The sequence below is a fragment of the Talpa occidentalis genome, unplaced genomic scaffold, assembly GCF_014898055.3.
Source record: "Talpa occidentalis isolate TD23 unplaced genomic scaffold, MPIMG_talOcc4v2.1 talOcc4.10, whole genome shotgun sequence".
Classification (NCBI taxonomy): domain Eukaryota; kingdom Metazoa; phylum Chordata; class Mammalia; order Eulipotyphla; family Talpidae; genus Talpa; species Talpa occidentalis.
Window position 1 is genome coordinate 53,446,460 of NW_023600993.1, and position 19,858 is coordinate 53,466,317.

The 19,858-nt window shown below is 41.7% G+C and overlaps 1 protein-coding gene across 1 annotated transcript; it reads right to left on the reverse strand.

Annotated features, from left to right (window-relative positions):
• Positions 1 to 3,061: 3,061 nt before the first annotated feature.
• Positions 3,062 to 17,840, reverse strand: PROK2 (prokineticin 2). Its single transcript, XM_037520738.2, is given in 5 exon segments — positions 3,062 to 4,735; positions 6,027 to 6,086; positions 14,274 to 14,399; positions 17,741 to 17,769; positions 17,772 to 17,840. Coding segments are annotated over 5 exon segments (384 nt in total). The 5' UTR covers positions 17,836 to 17,840; the 3' UTR covers positions 3,062 to 4,630.
• Positions 17,841 to 19,858: the final 2,018 nt, after the last annotated feature.

Consider the following 19,858-nt stretch of genomic DNA (forward strand, 5'->3'; position numbering starts at 1 on the left):
GTTGTCGCCTGTCCAGTGCAACTGTGAGGGTGAGTATTCCAGGCTCCATGCCAAGGGCAGCCCTGGGTAGACAGAGAGATGGACTCTGCGGGTACACAATGCAAGTTAGTGTTTGCATCTTACCAGAAATCATGGCCATACCAGGATTCTTTGTTTTGTTTTTAAGCTTTTGAGACATTTTATTGAAATGCTTACTAGTTTGTTATTCATTTACAATTGCTGCAATATTGGACTTTCTAAAGCATTTTGATGATTTACGGAGTCATTGAATTAGAATGATGTTCTGAGAGCCATGGGAAAGTGGGGCAGGGAAAAGGGAACATCTCCTTGGGAGTCTGGAAGCTGATTCACTTCACAGGGCACACCTGGAGTAAGTAAGCGATCATGACACTAAGGGAGGGGAGCTGGGCTCTATGTCCCACCATAGGGCCAGCAAGAGAGCTCAGGTGAGCTGAGCTGGCCCCAAGTCTGCTTCCCTAACCTAATACTTCAGAACTTTGAATAGACTCCTCAAATGAGCTATGTGACTGCAACTAAAACTCCAATGGATCCCTTCTCTGACCTTTCCAATAGAAGCGGTGGTGGGACAAAGCAAAGAAATCCATTCATGCTCTGGGGCATAAGAATTTTAGAGGCTAGCAATAAAAGTTCAAGACATTTAGCTACTCTCTTGACAGGTCCTTTAACTAGAAAGATGTCTCCTAACGTAGCATCACAGGAAAGCAGTAGTATTTCTATAGAAACATATTCTGCTATTCTTTCTCAGGGGCTGTCAGCCCTGCATGTCCCTTAGGACTAACTGGGGAGCTTCAAAGGAAAATCCCAACACACATGCCTCACCCCAGACAAATCAGATCAGAATCTCTGAGGCTAGTGAATCTTGCCCCTTGGGATTAATTAGGAACATTTAAAAGAAACCCCAACACACATGCCTCACCCAGACAAATTAGATCAGAATCTCTGAAACTAGGGGATGATGGAGGAAAAAAATGGGAATGGTACTTCAAAAACAGCATATGAATGGCCTCACTCATTTTGGGGAATGTGTACTCAAAAAGTGCTCTGATTATTAAGGGAGGGGCAGAAAAGGAGTAATAAAATGTAATAATAATATTGTTAAAGATTGTGGTCTTTGGGACACATTAAAAAATTCTGGATGAGGGCCTCCCCTGGTGGTGCAGCAGTTGAGCCCTGGGCTGCGAAGCTGCGCACGGCCTCTGCAGCACCGGTTCGATTCTCAGCCGGCCAGTGAGGGTCCCACATGATGCGCAGACCCTTCCTGCCTCCTGCTGCTCCCCTCAGCAGTGTGTTTTGTCAGTCTGCCTGCTCTGCTCCCTGCTCTCGCTCTGTTGAATTCTCTCACCCTCCCGTGCTTCTGACTGTACCCAGTGCTTGAATAAATAAATGAATCTTTAAAAAAAAAAATACTGGATGAAAACAGTTCTCTAATACAGAAGGAAATACTGAGAGCTAACAAATTAGGGGGAAGATATCAGAAAATGAAATATTATGGGGAAATTATCTGAAACACATGGCAACATGCTGAAGACAGTAAAATTAGGATTGATAGAGAATTTTAGACAGTGATCCTCGCCGAATACCAAAAATGTCCTGTTTTTAAAATTAAAACAGTCCCCACCGTTAATCTTCTAAAATATGAAGTTAGAAAAGTTTGGGATGAGATTTCTGATACCAAAACCAATGAAGAGGAAAACTGGTTCATATGTTTGATGTGTCACTGGACTTACTTTGTCATGCTCCAATAAAAGAACTCCTTGACATACAAGGGAGAAGGAAGATCTTCAGTCAGATAGGAGGGTGCATAAAGAAATAGTTTTGTCATAATTCTTCCTACAGTTAAAAAGGTCGCTTTTAATTTTTTTATTATTTTTGCATAGAACTGGGTGTAGGTCAGAGGTTTGAGGGGTGAGAGGATTTACCAGAGACAGAATGGGAAGTTGAACAGGCAGTATTGAATGAAATACACTGCTGAGGGAAGCAGTGGGCAAAGCAGGAGAGGTCTGCAGCACCATGTGGGTCAGCTCCCTGGCTGAGGATTGAACTCAGTGGTGAGGGAGGACCCTAAAAAGATTGCTTTCAAAAAATGATTGAAGAAAGAAATGACAGTTTTCATGAAAGTCAGTATTTGCCAAGGAGTCCAAAGGTCCACTTGTGCTTGGTCATTAGTTACAGACATAAGATCTATTCCTACCTTAGAATGGATGGAATCCATTCACAATTTTTATGTCAAATTAGATTGCTGACTTGGCTTTTCTTGTATAAGCACTCCTTTGCCTTGTAGAAATTCTGCCCTGTGATATCCCTGCATCAGTGAGAGAAGAGCTGAAATAAACAGCCTGACAGTCTTCATAGTCTTCAAAGTCTTCAAGACTTTGAGTGTCACACAGTTATTTTAAAGAATCTCCATGAAGCATGGTTACAAGTTTTTTGAAGCTGTTATTTGAAAAGGCTTAACTTTTGTTCAAAGTTTTTATCAAGTTAATAAGTGATTACCACATTGAACTGTACACTACAAAGGGGAGTATTAGTTATTCATAAATTTAACAACCAAGTAGACAAATATTAAGTGGCAAAATTTTGTTTTTCTCTGGATGGGTGTGAATGAGTCAGGAGATCCAGTCCTAAGTTTTCCACACAAACTTCACATTCACTCCTTGGACTGTGTACAAATAATTTCCCATTTTAGTAGTGATTTGTTAAAAAAACTGAGTTGATGTCACAGAAATTTTGTTAAAATTTTGTTAAAATTTTGTTATAAAGCTGTTTTATATATATATATATATATATATATATTTTACTTAGGTGAAAATGATCGATCCAATTAAGTTTCTTAAGTTTCACTTAAGAAAAAGGACATCTCAAACATTATATGAAAACATTTAGCAAAATTGTTAAAGTGCCTATTTCTTTACCTAATACTCCACTTGCTCAAGTCTAATCTTTTTTTCATCAAACTTACTGAGGAATATCCTTGAACACAAAGTAAATGGAACCAAAAATACTACAACTATGACCAAGTATGGTAATTAGTAGAGCAAATCCCATATATTTAGCCTATGTGTCAGCCCACGGGGTAAAGTTACATGCAATGAGCAATTGTAAGCTCCCGCTGAGTAAATACCTACAAAATGGACACAATCTCTTTCAAACAGTGGGTTGGCATGGTCAAGTTTAGTCAGTTAAACACATTTTGTAAGTTGTTTATTTGCGATGCTGAATTCATTTACAATTCTTGGAGGGTTTTTTCCAGGTCAGACTACATTGGCACCACTGTACACTTAGCATCCAGGGGCGTGCCTAACCATCCACGTAAACACGCCATCACTATTTGCTGAATCAATACAGGGAAATCCCAGGAGTCCATTCCTGATTACAATTGGTTTGACAGGTCATAATTGTCCTTCATACTCCAAAACCTCAGTGATTTTACACATTGTTTATTTTTTGTGCTGTCTTAAAACACATGCAAACAGAATTTTTCTGTATGTAAATGAAAATGCACATACTGTTAGTGCTAATTTACCAATTTCGGAGGCTTTACCCCATTTTAGAATGTGGGCTGTATAGAAATCTGCTTATAATAAAAACTGACAACAACTGTGACAAAAATAAGGATATAATATTAAAATAAATCAAATGATATACAGTACTGTCATTATTCTGATACAGAATTTTTACACAGCAATATTGATACAGGTACAAATGGCAGGAAGTCAGGCAACTCATTACAAAAGACCTTCTGATTACAAATAAAGTTTAAATTACAACTTAATGCTGATTTAACAATGGTCACACTTCCTCTTCAAGTGACATTTTCTGGAACATTTCTAACTGAGATGTTTCAAAAATAAACTTTAAAAAAGAAAGAAATGTAATATTCTATTGGAAAATAAATCTTTTTTAAAAACACAGATCTAGAAATATGGACTAAATTGACTTTCCATTCCTTCGCACGGATCAAACAGCAGACCTGGAAGTCCACGTGCATAGACAGGTTCAGGGAGAGTCTGGAAGCACCCCCCCATTCTCCACTCCAGTGAAAGAAGTGTGGAGGGTTCAGTTCAACTACACGCCTTTCACTGTTTAAGTATCAGGCAAAAGCTTGATTCTCATCAGTGATTCTGCCATCAAACTAAAGGATTTTGTCTCTCTCAGCCCTTTTAAAATGCTAGAGGGGCCATGAAGGAAAGGGAGAAAAAAGTGAGGGCCAGAAAATTCTTTGAGGGGTGACAGACCAGAGACCAAAGTAGGAGGTGAGAGGGAGTTAAGAAAGAAAAACTTGCACAAAACACCAAATTCTTATTCCCCTCTTTTTGTGAAAATGGGTGTTATTGGCATAAAGAAAGCCAAACCAAACCAAAACACAAACTGGGAAATGAGAACCACTTCCATAATGACTTGCGCTTTATATTTCTATCCAAAATTAAAATCTTCTTTCAATAAAAAAAAAAAATCATCATTTAAAAGGCAAAGATAAAATGTGACTTGGAAAGTTGAGGAAGCAACAGCATTTTTTTCTGGCATCTTATTTGTTTGGCACAATCACAAGTAAATATGCTTTACATACATCATGTGGCTGTTCACATTTAAAGTTACTACTCTAAAGTGATTACTTTCGGGCTAAACAAATAAACCGGTTAAATGACGTTCGTAAACAGGCTAAGCCGGGCATACAAGGACAAGTGTGATGCATTCTCCGCCCAAAAAATGGAACCTAAAATAAAAAGGGAAACTGAGTCAGAGCAGGAACTGTTTACAAAACAAACTGAACAAATTGTTCTTGAGACATGTCTTCCAATAACTAGTGTTGATGGAATATTAACCATTCATTAGGCAACAAGTTCAGCACTTTTCTATGTATTATGCTTGTCCATCCTTACAGCCACCCTGTGAAGACAGCAAACACTTCAATAATACCCATTTTACAGATGGCAAACTGAGATGCTGAGCTATCAGTAACTTGCCCAAGGTCTCACATCCATGACTAGAAATTTGGCTGGCAATTGGGCCAGATAGACCAAGTCTTTTAACCATCAAGCTATACTTTCTTTTACTTTTTTGCATTTTAAACTTTTTTTTTAACATGTATTTCTACTGATACTCCTGAGGGAGAGCATAACATCATGGGCATGACTATATATACCTAATGAGCAAGTATAAATCCACAGACAATGGGCAACATATAAAGTCACATGTTTGCACACGCAGGTCAGGAGTCAAAATCCTGGTGGGGAGCAGGGAGGAACAGAGGACAATTACGAAAGGAGGCGAGCTCAGTTTGCAGACATGGAAGAAACTAAACTAAACCCGGCCTGGTGGGGAGAGCTAGCAGGAAAAGGTCGTCTTCATTCTGAGGGACCTTCAGCTGCTGCTTCAGAGTCCTGCCTAGGCCACCAGCACAGCAGGACTGAGGAGAGTCCAGCAGCAACAACGGCTCCCTGTGCTGGCAGGAGTGTGGTACACTCACACTATGTACGCTTCCTAAAGGCTGAGAGCAAAACTCATCTCCCTCCCCAAGGAATGGTGCCCTCCTGAGACCCTGCCTGCCCTGTAAGTGGTGTGGAGAAAGAATAGTCCAGACCTGGAGGCTGTGAATAGTCAAAACAAAATCACTCCAACCCAGGATAACACAAGGGAGGCAAGCTCTTACAGACTCCGGCCTCAGAGATGCTTCTGTAGTGTAAACATAGCAGAAAATGTGTCCTTGCTCTTTCCCAGATCAAATGCTTTGTTCAGGGTCATTCTAGTGTATTGCCTTCCACCAAAAGAGGCCGCCCCACACCATCTGTCCTTATGAGAACATCTGAGATGCACCTTCCAGATGCCTTCTAAATAATTTCTTTATGCATTTTAAAAACACACACACACAATTTGCAGACAGTGGCAGAACCATTCTAACCATTTTTGGGGGTTGAACTGACAGGACAGAACTAACTTTATGGTAGTCCAACCACCAATGTTCTCGGTGTTATTTTTGGGTGACACCATGCTCGTGTTCTTCTTACCTTTTTCTTTTTTCTTCTCTTCTTCTTCCTTCTTTCCTGCCTTCCATTTCCAAAATGGTTCTGGAAGGGCCAGGGAGATGATTGAGATCAATAAATACCGACGGAAGAAAGGGAGCAGTAGGCGAGCAAGGCAAGCACGTGGTGGACAGGCAGAGCCATCAGGTGTCTTTGTCTTTTTGAAAGGGCAAGATGTTCAAGACTCTGACGACAGTGTCTGTATCTGGCACCATGGCCACTGGCTCCATGGAGACTTGTACTCAGAATGGTTCTGTCACTGTGTGTGTCAAAGGTACATGGCTGGCTGGCTCATTTATTTTCAACAAGAAAAAGTCAGAGGAGGTGGGTACGGCTGCACTGGCTTGGCCAATTACAAATGTATAGTATGAGATCCCTTCTGTCCTGGAAACTGAAAACTTCCCATTTTCCAAGCCTAAAGTTAATGCTTGCCCAGTGGCTCTCAACTGGGGGTGATTCTATCCCTACTACCCAGGGGATATCAAGCATGGTCCAAAGATATTTTTGGTTATCACAACTGGGGGAGGGGGCAGTGCTATTGGCATCTAGTGGGTAAGAGCTCAGCAATGTGGCTAAACACAGTGCACATGACACAGCCTCAATGACAGAAAATGACCCCAAATGTCAATGGGCTGAGGATGAGAAACACTGACACAGGCAGAGAATCCAAGAAAAATGAGTCTGAAATGAGGGACCTAGAGGGATAGTGAACCTGTCAAACTTACACATGGAAGACAAGCAGGCTTCTTTTACTCATTCTATTAATTGTTGACAAACATAGCAGGTGCTATTTCAGCCACCAAGCATACAGTGGTAAACAAAACAGAGGCCCTGTCTGTAGGGAACTTGAACTTTAATGATGAAAGGTACACATCCAGTAAGGCGGTTTCAGCTGGCTAGTAAGTGCCCTCAGGGTGGACAGGGACGCTCTGAGCTTTGAACATCATGACACTATGGTGACTCTTTGGCCTGCCATGTGGGTTCTGCTGTCTTCAAAGCAGCAGAAAAATAGGCCAGGATTCCTACAGCTTGTGTAGGAACTCCACACCAAACCCGAGAGCCAGGTTGTCACCTCACTTTGACATGAGTGAAGTAACATGGCAGCTAAGGTTACTAGCTAGAAGGGGTTTGTGTCATCATCAAATCCAGTCCCATTTTCTCCCAAATTATGCTTTTTTTCTCAAGTGCCAGACTCCAGACTCTTTGAAGGATGGGCCTCGTCTGTTTTACTCATGAACCCACAGCACTTAGTGGTTTACATAGGAACACTCAAGAAAATATTTGTTAAATGCCTATCTCCTTCCCTCTCCAAGAGGGACCATGAACTCTCTGGAGGTAAAGGGGTGACCCTCTTAGGTCCTGTGGCTGCCCCTCACCCTGCCCACGTGACACACACCACCAAACTGAAGACAGGGACTTATACTGTGAAGTCAAGAAGCTGAAGGCCCTCACAGTGTAAGCCCCTCAAGTGTAAGGTCACATATTTTGTGACACTCTCAAAGACATCTTTGTAGATGTAGATATTCTTCTACATATCATCTTACCAAGGGCAACAAGACCACGTACAACTCAACCAGACCTTCCTCAACCGACACTAACCTCATGGAACATGCAGCTGTCACTTTATGCCTTCTCCTTATTCTCAGCAAACCTACCTCCTTTTTCCAAATCCTGTCTGTTTCTCCCTACTCCAAGCATTTCCTAACTGCACCAGCCCAGCGCCTTGGCCCTCTTCCCATTCCACCCATGAGGCCCTCTTGATCAAGACCTTGAGTGCTGGTGTGATACATTCACTAGATAATTGCTGGTTTCTCAACTGGCCCACTCAGTTCAGATGTTGGCTGCACATGCACCGTGTGACAAACCTGACAGGTATCTAATAGTCACAAGTGCATGAGAAAGTAATTAGAGAAGATGCATTTTCTGATATACAAAGGCAGTCAAGGAGCTAACCATTCAGTCAAATTTGATGATTTACTGCAGAATCAATCATGTCCTTGACCCAAATTTCTAACAGCCTACACCTATGCTGAGGCAGGCCCACCAGCACTCTCAAGGAGGCATGATTCTTACCTATTTGCAGTGATTTTAAAGAGAAAATAGCACTAATATGAAACATATTTTTTTTTAATTTGCATGGGACTTTATTTTTTTTAAGATTTATTTATTTTATATAAGAACTGGGGTACAGGTCAGAAGCTTGGGAAGGTAAGAGAATTCACCAGAGCCAGAGCGGGGAGCAGAACAGGCAGACGGACCAAAGACACTGCTGAGGGGAGCAGAGGGAGAGGCAGGAGAGGTCTGCCGTGCCATGTGGGGTTCGTGGGGTTCTCCCTGGCCAGGGGAGGGGGGGAGGTATCGAACTGGAGCTGCAGAGGCAGCGGACAGCTCCGCAGCGCGGTGCTCAACCACTGCGCCACCAGGGAGGCCCCAAACATACTGTTTTTGATGTCTCTCAAAATAGAGTCAGTTATAATAAAAGGGAAATCTAACAGAATACATGAAGTCTTGTCATATGACATAAAAAGCGCTGGTACTGTTACATTACTTGTAATAAAGCCAGCTTCGTTACAACGTTTCTTAACAGAAGTAAATATTTAAAAAAAATAAATAAATTGCATAGCACTACATAAAATAAAAACTAAAAGTCCCATACTCCCACAGTTTCTGGTTTTAATAATTATGAAGATTGTCACTGAATTTGGCAAGTTTTACACTATTTCTTCAAAAATGTTTGGACGAGATATATATCCATATAGCCCAAAGTCATTCAACGATTTATCTATATCCCTCTTGTGAGCAGAGGGTTAACATGGGGCCTGGACTAATGCATCCCTGAGCCTCTCTCTGCACCGATATTTCAGAGATTCCCTCTGCTGCGGAGAGCCCTGCCCAGGCCCAGGGGAGCAGTGGGCACAGAGGCCTTGGGCCTCGACTAGGGGGGCACAAAAGACTCAAAAGAAATAAAGGTGGTAGCCTCAGTGGGTCAAGGGTAATCCACATATACCCTGGCTCTCATCTGTGGCAGCCACAAGCACCCTGGATGGATAAGAGGGCATTGAGCTACGTGCTTGGGATGCTGATGAGGGCCCGAACAGACAGGTGTGCTGGGGACTCCTACCCTGTTTCCTGGAAGGCTGAGTAAGGGCAGTGTTCAACCACAGCAATTCCCACCCCCACATCACCCCCAACTCTACTCAGGGGCATCCGTCAATGTCTGCTCATTTGGATGTCGCTACTGGGCAGGGAGTGAGCCTGGCATGGGAGGGTAGGGGTGGGAGCCGGAAATGTTGCTCAACATTCTACAGTGCCCAGCACAGCCCCCAAAGTTATCTGATCCAAAATGTCGATAGCACCGAGGCTGAGAAACTCTATCTTAGACTAAAGCAGAGTTATGTCTTGACAGTTTCTCTGCCAATTTAAACCTGTAATCACAGCTACATTGTTGCTCTGACAGACCAAATGTAGACAGCTGCTCTGACTTGACAGCAAAGATGAGGAAGTCATCCTTTCTTGTATATGAGCTATATGTTTTTTTAAAAAAAGATTTTATTTATTTTATACAAGAACTGGGGTACAGGTCAGAAGCCGGGAAGGTGAGAGAATTCACCAGAGCCAGAGTGGGGAACCGAACAGGCAGACAGACCAAAGACACTGCTGAGGGGAGCAGAGGGAGAGGCAGGAGAGGTCTGCCTTGCCATGCGGGGTTTTCCCTGGCCGGCGGGGAATCGAACAGGAGCTGCAGAGGCTTCGGACAGCTCTGCAATGCAGCGTTCAACCGCTGCGCCACAGGGGAGGCCCGATATAAGCTATATTTTAGTGTTCAAACAACTCATAGAATTATAATTATGTTTACATCATTTCAGCATAGGTTGGTTCTAAAATAGGAATAGCTAATAATTTTTAAATCTTCCTTTTTTTTTTCACATGAACAAGACCCAGGTTTAATTTTGAAATTTTTTTCTTCAGAAAAGGAAAAAGTACTGGTCAAATTTTAAAGTGTAGGTAAAACAAAAAACAGAAAACAAAACTGGTAGTAAAAAATTGTCATAAAAAGTAGAGCAAAATAAAAAAAAAACAAGATTAATTTTTTGAAGGAAACAGTTGCTATAATAGAAAGAAACCATAAAATATTAAGCAATAAAATTAAAAGTATTAATCACATAATTATAAACCTCCAAAACTAACCAATAATCAGAATTGGATAGGAAAGGCTAATCTCTTTTGTAAGCTCTGAAAAGTATAGATATTAGTAGAAGTTAAAATACTATTATTTTAAGACAGCAAAGTATTCTCTGTAGATAAATGATTCAATAACTCAGTCTCAATTATTAAAAAAAATTGCTAGAATGAATATATGTGAAAATTATTTGCCTTAAAATTTGTTTAGAAAACATGCATCCTGGGCCTCCCTGGTGGCGCAGGCGGTTGAGCGCCGCACTGTGAAGCTGTCCGCAGCCTCTGCAGCACGGGTTTGATCCCAGCCGGCCAGGGAGAGTCCCACATGGCGTGGCAGACCTCTCCTGTCTCGCCCGCTGCTCCCCTCAGCAGTGTGTTTATCAGTCTGCCTGTTCTGTTCCCCACTCTGTCTCCGGTGTATCCTCTCACCCTCCCACGCATCTGGCCTGTACCTGGGTTCTTGTATAAAAATAAACAAATCTTAAAAAAAAAAAAGGAAAAAAGCATGCATCCTATTCTTCTTAGGTGGACTTGTAATTTCTTCTCTTTTTTAATTATCAAATGTAAAGTTCAAAGCCAGATAATTACAAAATAAGCTTAGCAAGGACTATAAACCTTGTAAGTGAAGTGGTACATCTGAAATAAGATAGTAAACTGAACTCAGTAGCTTCAATTCCTACCTACAAGGTTTTCAATTTAATTCATCAAATATTGTTCACTTTATCAAAAGAAACACTCTTGTGTGTAAAATGTGAACAAGTCTAGTCTTCACTTATTCACAGCCTTCTGTTTTAAAAACACCAAGTCCTGTGACTTCAAGCATTTTTCCAAAAAAATTTTAAGCATCAACCTATCACAATAAAACAGAATTTTCTATGCAGTGTATACACTTCTGCCACCTACTCATGGTCCATTACACTTCAAAGCAGGGTTGAATACTGTACATAATGTTTACCAGAAGAGATGTTGATAAAGCACTTATTTTCTTTAGTTATTTTAAATATGGTTGATATTCTGGAAGAACTAGAATTTTACCACGACAGGTTAACTTCACCCCAAAAAAGTAACAACTCTGGGACTTACTCTCAAAAAAGAGCACTGAAATGATGTATGAAAATGTATTTTCAAGACAGAAAAATAACCAGTAAGAATAGCTAGCTATCAGAGTTCTAGGAATACTTCTCAAGTGAGATCTGACTTGAACATTCAGATCTAACAGAAAAACTTGTTTTTTTCTATGACATCAGTTATTTTGCCACTTAATTTTACTATGAAAATCATAACCTGTTATTAAAGATTTCATTATTAAAACTATGATAAAAACTGAAGTGTAGAGATGTATCTTGGCTTACCAGAGAAGATTGATTTAATTCAGTTTCAGAACTGACCTTGCACCCAAACCTGAATTACAAGTGACCTATGGAACTGGGGAACCAGAATTTGGTTCTCTTAGCTCATATTTGGAAATCTCATTAGAATTATAACCCAAATGTCCCAAAATAGATGACTGGATTAAGAAGATGTGGTACGTATATACCATGGAATATTACTCAGCATTCAAAAAAGATAAACACATGCAATTTGCAGCAACATGGATGGACCTGGAAGGGATCATGCTCAGCGAAATAAGCCAAAAAGAAAAAGAAAAATACCGGATGGTCTCACTCATAGCAGGAATCTAGAAAACTTAAATAAGGGACCAGGAAAATGAGTAACTATAAGAAAGTGAAAATCAAAATCAACAAACAACTATGAACCAGAGACACTCTATGGGAGGTGGGGGGTGGGGAGGGGAGGGATTGGGGTCAAAATAAGGGGGTTGCAATTGCATGGGGAATATAAAAATAAATTTATAAATAAATAAATAAATAAATAAAAGTTTAGATTGGCACATAAAAAAAATAAAAAATAAAACTATTAAAAAAAAGAATTATATAGGATGCAACAAATTCCCCTGGGGAACCCTTATCCTTCATCCTAGTGACCATCCTGCCCTCGTGAACCAGCTTTGTGTCACTGGGCTGGAACATGTGCAAATCAAACACCACAACAGCTTTCCTGGAGGTAGGAAAGTACAATGATGGAGACCACAGACAACGGAGTGTCAGAAAGAAGCTAAATCCAGCGCCTGCTCTCTGACCTATCACCTGTGACCTCAATGAGTTACTGAAAGCCCTCCAAGACTTTAATGTGGTATGGAGAATGTGACAGAAATTGATATATTCACAGGCTTGTTGTGTGCTAAGTAAGAAATGCAGCCATAACAGTCAGTATAGAGTGTGGTACATCACAGCACTCAATCAGCAGCAGCTATGACTGCTATTGAGACACAAACAGCTCCACAGGATGTGTCACTCTTTACTTGTTTTAGCAAACAGGCTACTTGATTCTAGAACCTAGGACCTGTGAGGTTGACTATGACTGTACACAAACTACATATTTCTTAAAGGACAAGGCTGAGCTAAGAGCAAACTTTTGGTGACAGGGCTCCAAAGCATAATGGCGCTTCATGTTCGAGAAGAGGAACGAAAAAACTGCGGTCAGTGAAACAGGCAGCTGGGCTTGTTTCACCTCCTCGTGATGAGTTTGGCATTGAGACAGACAACACCTAACGGTTTATAACACTTTCCTGTCTGAAAGTGGCCCAGAACAAAAAGGTGCACGTCATGTTTAGTGACAGCACAGTATCCGGGGGTAAAACTGTGGGAGGAATGGCCTAAATGTAACAGAAGAATTTCTTCAGGAAACCACAGGAAAGCCAAAGACAGTCTTCACACAGGCCAAAAAACCAGGGTCCACCCTGTAGCTCACAGAGCTGAACCTCAGCCAGCAGGCCGATGTATTTCATTATGTTCATTCTGAGAAAGTTAAAATATGAACTGTTTGTTATCTGTGACTGTGGAGTACAGGAAACATGTTTGATTCTACTAGTTTTAAACCCCAAACCACATGTGAAAAAAAAGAAAAAAAGCCAGAAGGTGGATTCAGTTTGTTTTGCAAACAATCTTTTAAAATGAATGAATGCAATGTGTATCATGAACACTGCAGAGAGAGAGCTCAGACTCCAAGGAGGCACCCAGCCTAACTTGTCCTTCAGTGCCCCTGGACTCACGTACCTGCTGGGTGAAGCAGGAAGGCAGCACTGAGAGAGAGCAAGGCACGGCAACCTAGATCCCAGGGGGTCTATACTGAGTTCATATTGGGTTTCCAAAGTTTTTGAGTCTGAAGAGCAAGGACCCTGTAGGCTCCATACACTTCTCTGCTCCCTCTCGTCTCCCACCACCCTTTCCTGAAGTCACGCAAACCTTCCTGGGCTCTGCAAACAGAAGGTCTGTTGCACAGCCTCTGCAGCCCTGTCCAATCCTGCCATCCTAAGGTCATGTCACTAACTGGCAGTAATTTTGCAAAAGGGTTGCTTAGATCATTGTGATATTGAGCTGTCAGATAATAAATTGGAAAATTAAATATCATTAGCTGTTAGGGTTGTGACCATCGTATCCCATGGCTAGAGTCAAAATATAGGATTTCATTAAAAAAAAAACTAAATTTAAAAATATAGGACTTTTAAAATAAAAATGTAGTTATACTATGGATGACTTTCTGCAAAAAAAAAAAAAAACAACAGACTTATTTGTGGTTTATTGATAGGTCAGATAATAAAAGGTTTTTTAAGAACTTCTATACTTTAATTTTTGTGAAGCGTAGCCAGTGTAAAAAAAACATATATGTATATACATAATACATATGTATGTACATACATACTGTGTCTTCAATAATTTTTAAGCAAATTCATGTGTTTGAAATTGATTTATGAAATGTTTCTAATACCATGAAAGCATTGATAAGAAAAAGCTCACTAGACTAAGGATGGTAGAAGAGACAATTCCTTAAAATTTACAGGGGATGGAGAGAGGAGGTGGTTTTCCATTGTCATCTTCTTTAACCTTCAACCACAAACAAATGACCCTGGGCTTCATGTCCTACAGGCTTTGCTTGGAGTTAAGGTACCACCAACAGAAGAGAAATACTGAGAATACAAATATATATACTAACTTTGCGAGTCAGCGGGTGGCAGCTGTCTCCCACTTTGCCCATCGGTGTGCAAATCCTTATGCTTTTAACCCAGATACTAACAGCACAGCACATGCCTCCACCACACTGGGGGTCCTTGTCACAGGCCTGAAATGTAATAAACACACAGATAAATATAGATATCGGGAAAGGCTCAGGCTGAGAAAATCTGAAAATAGCAGTAAAAAATATTCTGATTTAATAACCACACGTATAAAAAAGAACTGTCACCTTCATTTGCATGCACATATTTATAATAAAACCTGATCAGAGTCTCCTAGATTTAAAAAAAAAAAGCTTAAATAGTGGCCCACAGATTATAAAAATCTTAAATACAAGAATTTTGAAAAAGCAAAATCAGCTCTCCTCTTTCAGTGCTTTAAGGCAGAATTGATTTTGAACTTGAAGAACGAGTCTTTATTAGTCTGATACCGTACATGGCCATTAGGAACTATATAAATCGAATCACAAGATTTTATGACTATTAACTGCAGAATACATTGGGCCCAACTTTAAAAAGGGATTTAAATGGTCTCTAAATCTGGCATGAAATGCTCCAGACCCATAAAGGCACTCATGTAAATTTTAGAAGTGCTCATTTCCCTTTCAAATATTTGCATTTTGGTTCATGAGACTTGATGTTACTCACCCCACTGACTTGATTTTCACCATTTCCTCTATAAAGAAAGAATGCTCTTAGGTTGAGAATGGACAGACCAAGACTTTTGTCCTATGTCACTTTTTTTATGGGGTGGGGGTGAGTAACCTACAGAAAGGAAATTAGTGGCTTATGATATTCATAAATGTATATTTGAAAATCAGCTGAACTATTACATAAGATCCATCAGGTTAAGAAATGCGATCATATTAAAGACGCAAGTGACAACAAGGCTTTACTTTATATCCTTCCAATATAAAAATTGCAGATACGTATATAATCAGAGTCAACTGTGAAAAACTTTCCACATTTTTATTCCACTAAATTGAAATAAATAAGGAAGCCTAAATTTATTTGCATGAAAATGGATCTGAAGAACTATGTTCTTCCCTCACATCAACAGAAAATAGGATGCTTTGTTTGAATGGTGTGCAGTAATCTGTTTTGCGAGTGATAAGGTAAAAAGCATCTGGTACTATATAAGCAAGAAAACAGAAAGGCTAAAATTTCAGCACAAATTTAAATGTGTACTTATTAGCAACAACAAAAACACTTCTTTGAAGTTCTTAGTTTTGGGGACAGCCATAATTTCTCAAAACTCTTCATTCATGAAGAGTGACCAACTAACTATCTTGCTTTTGAGTTAATTTATTTCTCCCGCTAGAATTTTTTCTCAGTCTACTTACAAAATGTATCTTGGAGCTCCTGGACATTTATAGGACGATATCTACACATTTCCATTTTCAATTGTTATCTATATGCCAGAAATCACAGCTACATGGCAACTGCAATTCTATAATTGAGATGCTCAGTATGTGATGCTTTTCCAAAATAGTCTTAACAAATCTATATGGACAGATAAATCAATTTCCAGATAAGTACATATATTACCTCCCTAAGTAAATAATTAAGGTGGAGGCTTCAGGTAGTATTTTATTTCAACAGATGCTCAAGACTCTGAATTCTGAAGCCCTACTACCTCTTTTTATAAGACAACCATAATCTTTTAAAATTCAATCAATCACTTGGATGTTTAATATATTTTTAGGACAACAGATCTAAATAAGTTACTGAGTTTTTCATTTGACTCCAGATGGTTCCTGTCATGGAGACATAACTACATTTCTTTATTGCCATGTTGCTTTAGAGATTTTTTTTTAATTATCTTTTTGTAACACTGAGTGAAAAGAACAACAAAAATAGCAAACATGACTATATAAGACCAGTCTAAAGCTCTCTAACAGATAAATATCCAAAGTGCTAAGATTCCATTTTGTAATGAAAAGCTTCAGTTCTTGGAAATATTTATAAAGAACTGCATAGGTTTATATAGTTTTAATTAGACAGCTGTTTCCTAAGGCCCTTCATCCATAACCCATTGCAAATCTATTCAAATAGTGTTGTCCTGTGAATGGAACAAAAAGATACTTATATTGCAAAGGAATTTTGGGCTCAGAGGATTAGAAGAAATTTAAAATGAGCCAGCAGGGGAAGAGGGAGAAAAAAACAATCTTGTTTCAATTCTCATGTATGAGAGCTGTAAAAACTTTTTTTTTTTTTCCAAACACAAACTGTGGCTACTGACAAAGCTTTTCAAATACAGTTTTTTTTTTAAATCTCCAAACTATTCTACTAAATATCACAATGCTTATAATTGTCTATTGGACACAACCAAAACTGTTAACAAGAGCTTTCAATGTGCTGTAGAGTGTTAACTAACATGGAGACAACAGTTTTATTTTCTCAAGACAATCACATTTTCTTTAAACGTGTTAATTTCATTAGGTATCAGCATTTCAAATACAAAAGTTGTATTTAACCCCTACAATGTGCACTTCATATTTAAAGGAACTTCAGGTGTAATATAATTTCACACTTAAGAGAAGAGCAGAGCAGTAAAACCACCAGGAATGGTAGCCTTTTTTAAATGATTGATGTGAAACTAGACTTTTAAAATGATTGATGTAAACTAGACTAGACTTTTAAAATGTAAGCTCATGTCATCCTTTAGATCCACACAAAGAAAACTGTGCTGGCGAGAGTAAGAGAAAATTAAATTAGTTCCTACTTACAAAAATGATGAAGACGTTTTCTCTTAAACTGCAACGACATCTACATGGCAACCTACTCCGAAATTATGCCAGAGCACCGGAGGTGCCTCGTCAGTAATTAGACATGAACAACTTTTCCAAGGAGAACCTCAGGACGCGGGGGGGGGGGGGGGGGGGGGGGGGGGAAGCCCAGGAACGAAAAGGAAGCGCCCACAATTGCCTTTCAAAGCGCACACATGGCCTGGGACCAAGTTGTTTCAAAGAGCTTCTGCGGAGGGCGCACCGGGAGCAAACTCCTTGACTACCGGATTAAGATTCTCGAGCTTTGGAGTAGACGTCTCTCCCCTTTGCATTTCCGGAAGGGCCCCTCAACTTCGAAGGTTCGAGGCTGGAGCGTCTCCACAAGGTGCTTGGGAGCACCCTGAGAGAAAACTTTCGGCTTAACGGAAATGCAGCCAAACGCGAAGAGAGGCTGCGGGGCGCTCAGCGGGAGCCGGCGGGAGAAGGTGGCGGGATGACACTTGGTCACTTTTTCCAGCCGGGCGCTCCGTGCGTCCCGGCCCGCCTGCTGCTTCGGAGCAGGGCACTTTTCCAAGCGCGCCCAGAGGCGAGCGAGGCAGGTGTCCCCGCGCGGGGCGAGCCTCCCCTGCCCCCGAGAGCCCCCGCGGCCAGCCCCGCGGCCGCCCCCCGAGGCGCAAGGCGCGCTCGCCTCCCCGCGGACAGGTGCGCAGGCCGCTTACCCCGGTGATGACCGCGGCGTCCCCGGCGGGGGCGAGAGCAGCAGCGGCGGCAGCAGCAGCAGGAGCAGCAGCGGGGCGCAGCGCGGGCTCCTCATGGCGCCCTCGGGACTAGGCGGCGGTTGGGGGCCGTTGGGGGCGCGCTGGCTGGAGCGCGGAGCCGAGGGCGAGCGGGCGTGAGGGCGGCTCTGCGAGCCTCCGGCCGGCCGTTATAAAGGCGAGCCGGGCCGTGACTCACGCCGGCGCCCGCCCGGCAGCACGCGCGGGGGGCACGGCGCGGGCACACACCCCACGCCCCACGCGCACACGCGCGCCCACCCCCGGCCCGGCCGGCTTCCGAGACGCGCACGTGCGGCGCGCGGCTCCCCGCACCCCCGCCTCGGGCGCCACGCAGGCAGCGCCCCCCGCGGGGCGCCCCGCTCTGGCCCCTTCCCTCGCCTGTCGCCCGCCGCTGCTTTCGCACGCGCCAGAATGGCTTTTGTGGTCTGAGACACACTCGCTTACTGTCCTGGTTTCCAAAGCTCCACGTGCTCAGCGCCGAAAACTTGGAGTTCATTTGCTGTGCAGATGTTCAAGGAGCGCCTACTACGTGCCAGGCGCTGTGGACCCATGGAGGTGCTGGGAGGGGAGTCGCCGGGGCGGTGGTGGTGGTGGGGGAACAAGAGCCTCTGCGTGTGTTGATCCGTTCAGCAAGTCTTTCCAGAGTCCCCCCCACCCGCTGTTTGCCAGGTACTGCCGCCCGGGTCTGTCCTCATTGGTCGAAAAACTGAACAGAAAAGCTAGACATCAAACAAACAAACAAACTGGAAACGTAGAAGACAGGGAAAAAGAACAAAGGAAGAGCAAATCACCTTAAACCCACACCCCTGACAATATTGAGGGGCTTGTCCTTCCAACTGTGGGAGTCCAATGTATTTCTTTCATTCCAAAAGCTTTCCCTTTCTGCCCACATCTGTTCCCGACCGATCGTCTCCTCTGATTTTCCTCCCTCCTTAGCATCACCCCAGCTTCAGGCAGAGCAGTTGAGGATGATGCCAAAGGGAAATGAGACCGCCTGACTTCAGGTGCCAGCCCAGGCACCTCAAGTCTCAAGTCCTAGCTAGGCAGCTTTCTCTTTTACCTTTCAGCTTTCTCTTTTGTCTTGCACAGGGCGTTATTGCAAGTCATTGTAAATCTGAATTGAGTACCTACTGGGTTCTAGGTCACCTGTGAGAAGACCAGTGACAAATTTGCCCTCCATTGCTTCAAGAATCTCAGCCTATTTTTCCTAAAAAAAAAAAAAAAAAAAAAAAAAAAAGGTATCAATCACTCCTAATTGTGACCACGCCAAGCTGGCTTGCTTTCTTACTGAATCTCAGACCCTCTGACTTTCCCTTGTCCCTGATGGAACACAAACTGTTGAAAAGCAGATGCGTTTTTCAGCCTCTTTAATACATGCAGTGAGGAGAGTCAGGGCAAAGTTACTTTCAGACTGTGGGACTCCCCCATGCCAAAGCATTCAGACTAAGATGTGGAAAAAAAAAAAAAGGCAGGCAATTATCCGAATGTTAAACAGCTGAATATTTGGTAAGCTAAATCTTTGACTGATTTTTAAAACCTTCTTTTACACGTGTTTTCATGTTTGAGAAATGTCCTGAAGCAGAAAACAAAAGTCAAACTCTTTTTTAACTTTTAAAAAATTGGTAAAATTGAACTCACAGTAAACTAAGTGGAAACAGTAGCAAGTGACAGATTGGTGGAAAGTTTCCTTTTCCAGTCTCCATGCCAACGCTAGCATGGGAATGCAACGGGTAAATGTAAAAACCAGTCAACATGGATTTGAACATTCCTACAACTTTTTTTAAATGGGCTATTTCATATTTGCTACTATTGAATGCCAGCTTGGGTATTCCCTGCTTCTCCAAGGATATGCCAACCTAGAAAATCAAATTTCAAAAGTAAGGGCTTGATACATGGCTCTTTGGAAAACAATCCTCATAAGGCTGTTTTGAAACAAGGTTGGAAACACTTAAAAATCGGGTTGGTTTGGTTCCATGTTGTTTCTTTTGATCATGTTGTTTCTTTTAATTGTTTTAATGTTTTAGAGGAGAAACAAAGGCTCCTGATGTGACAAATTGTTGC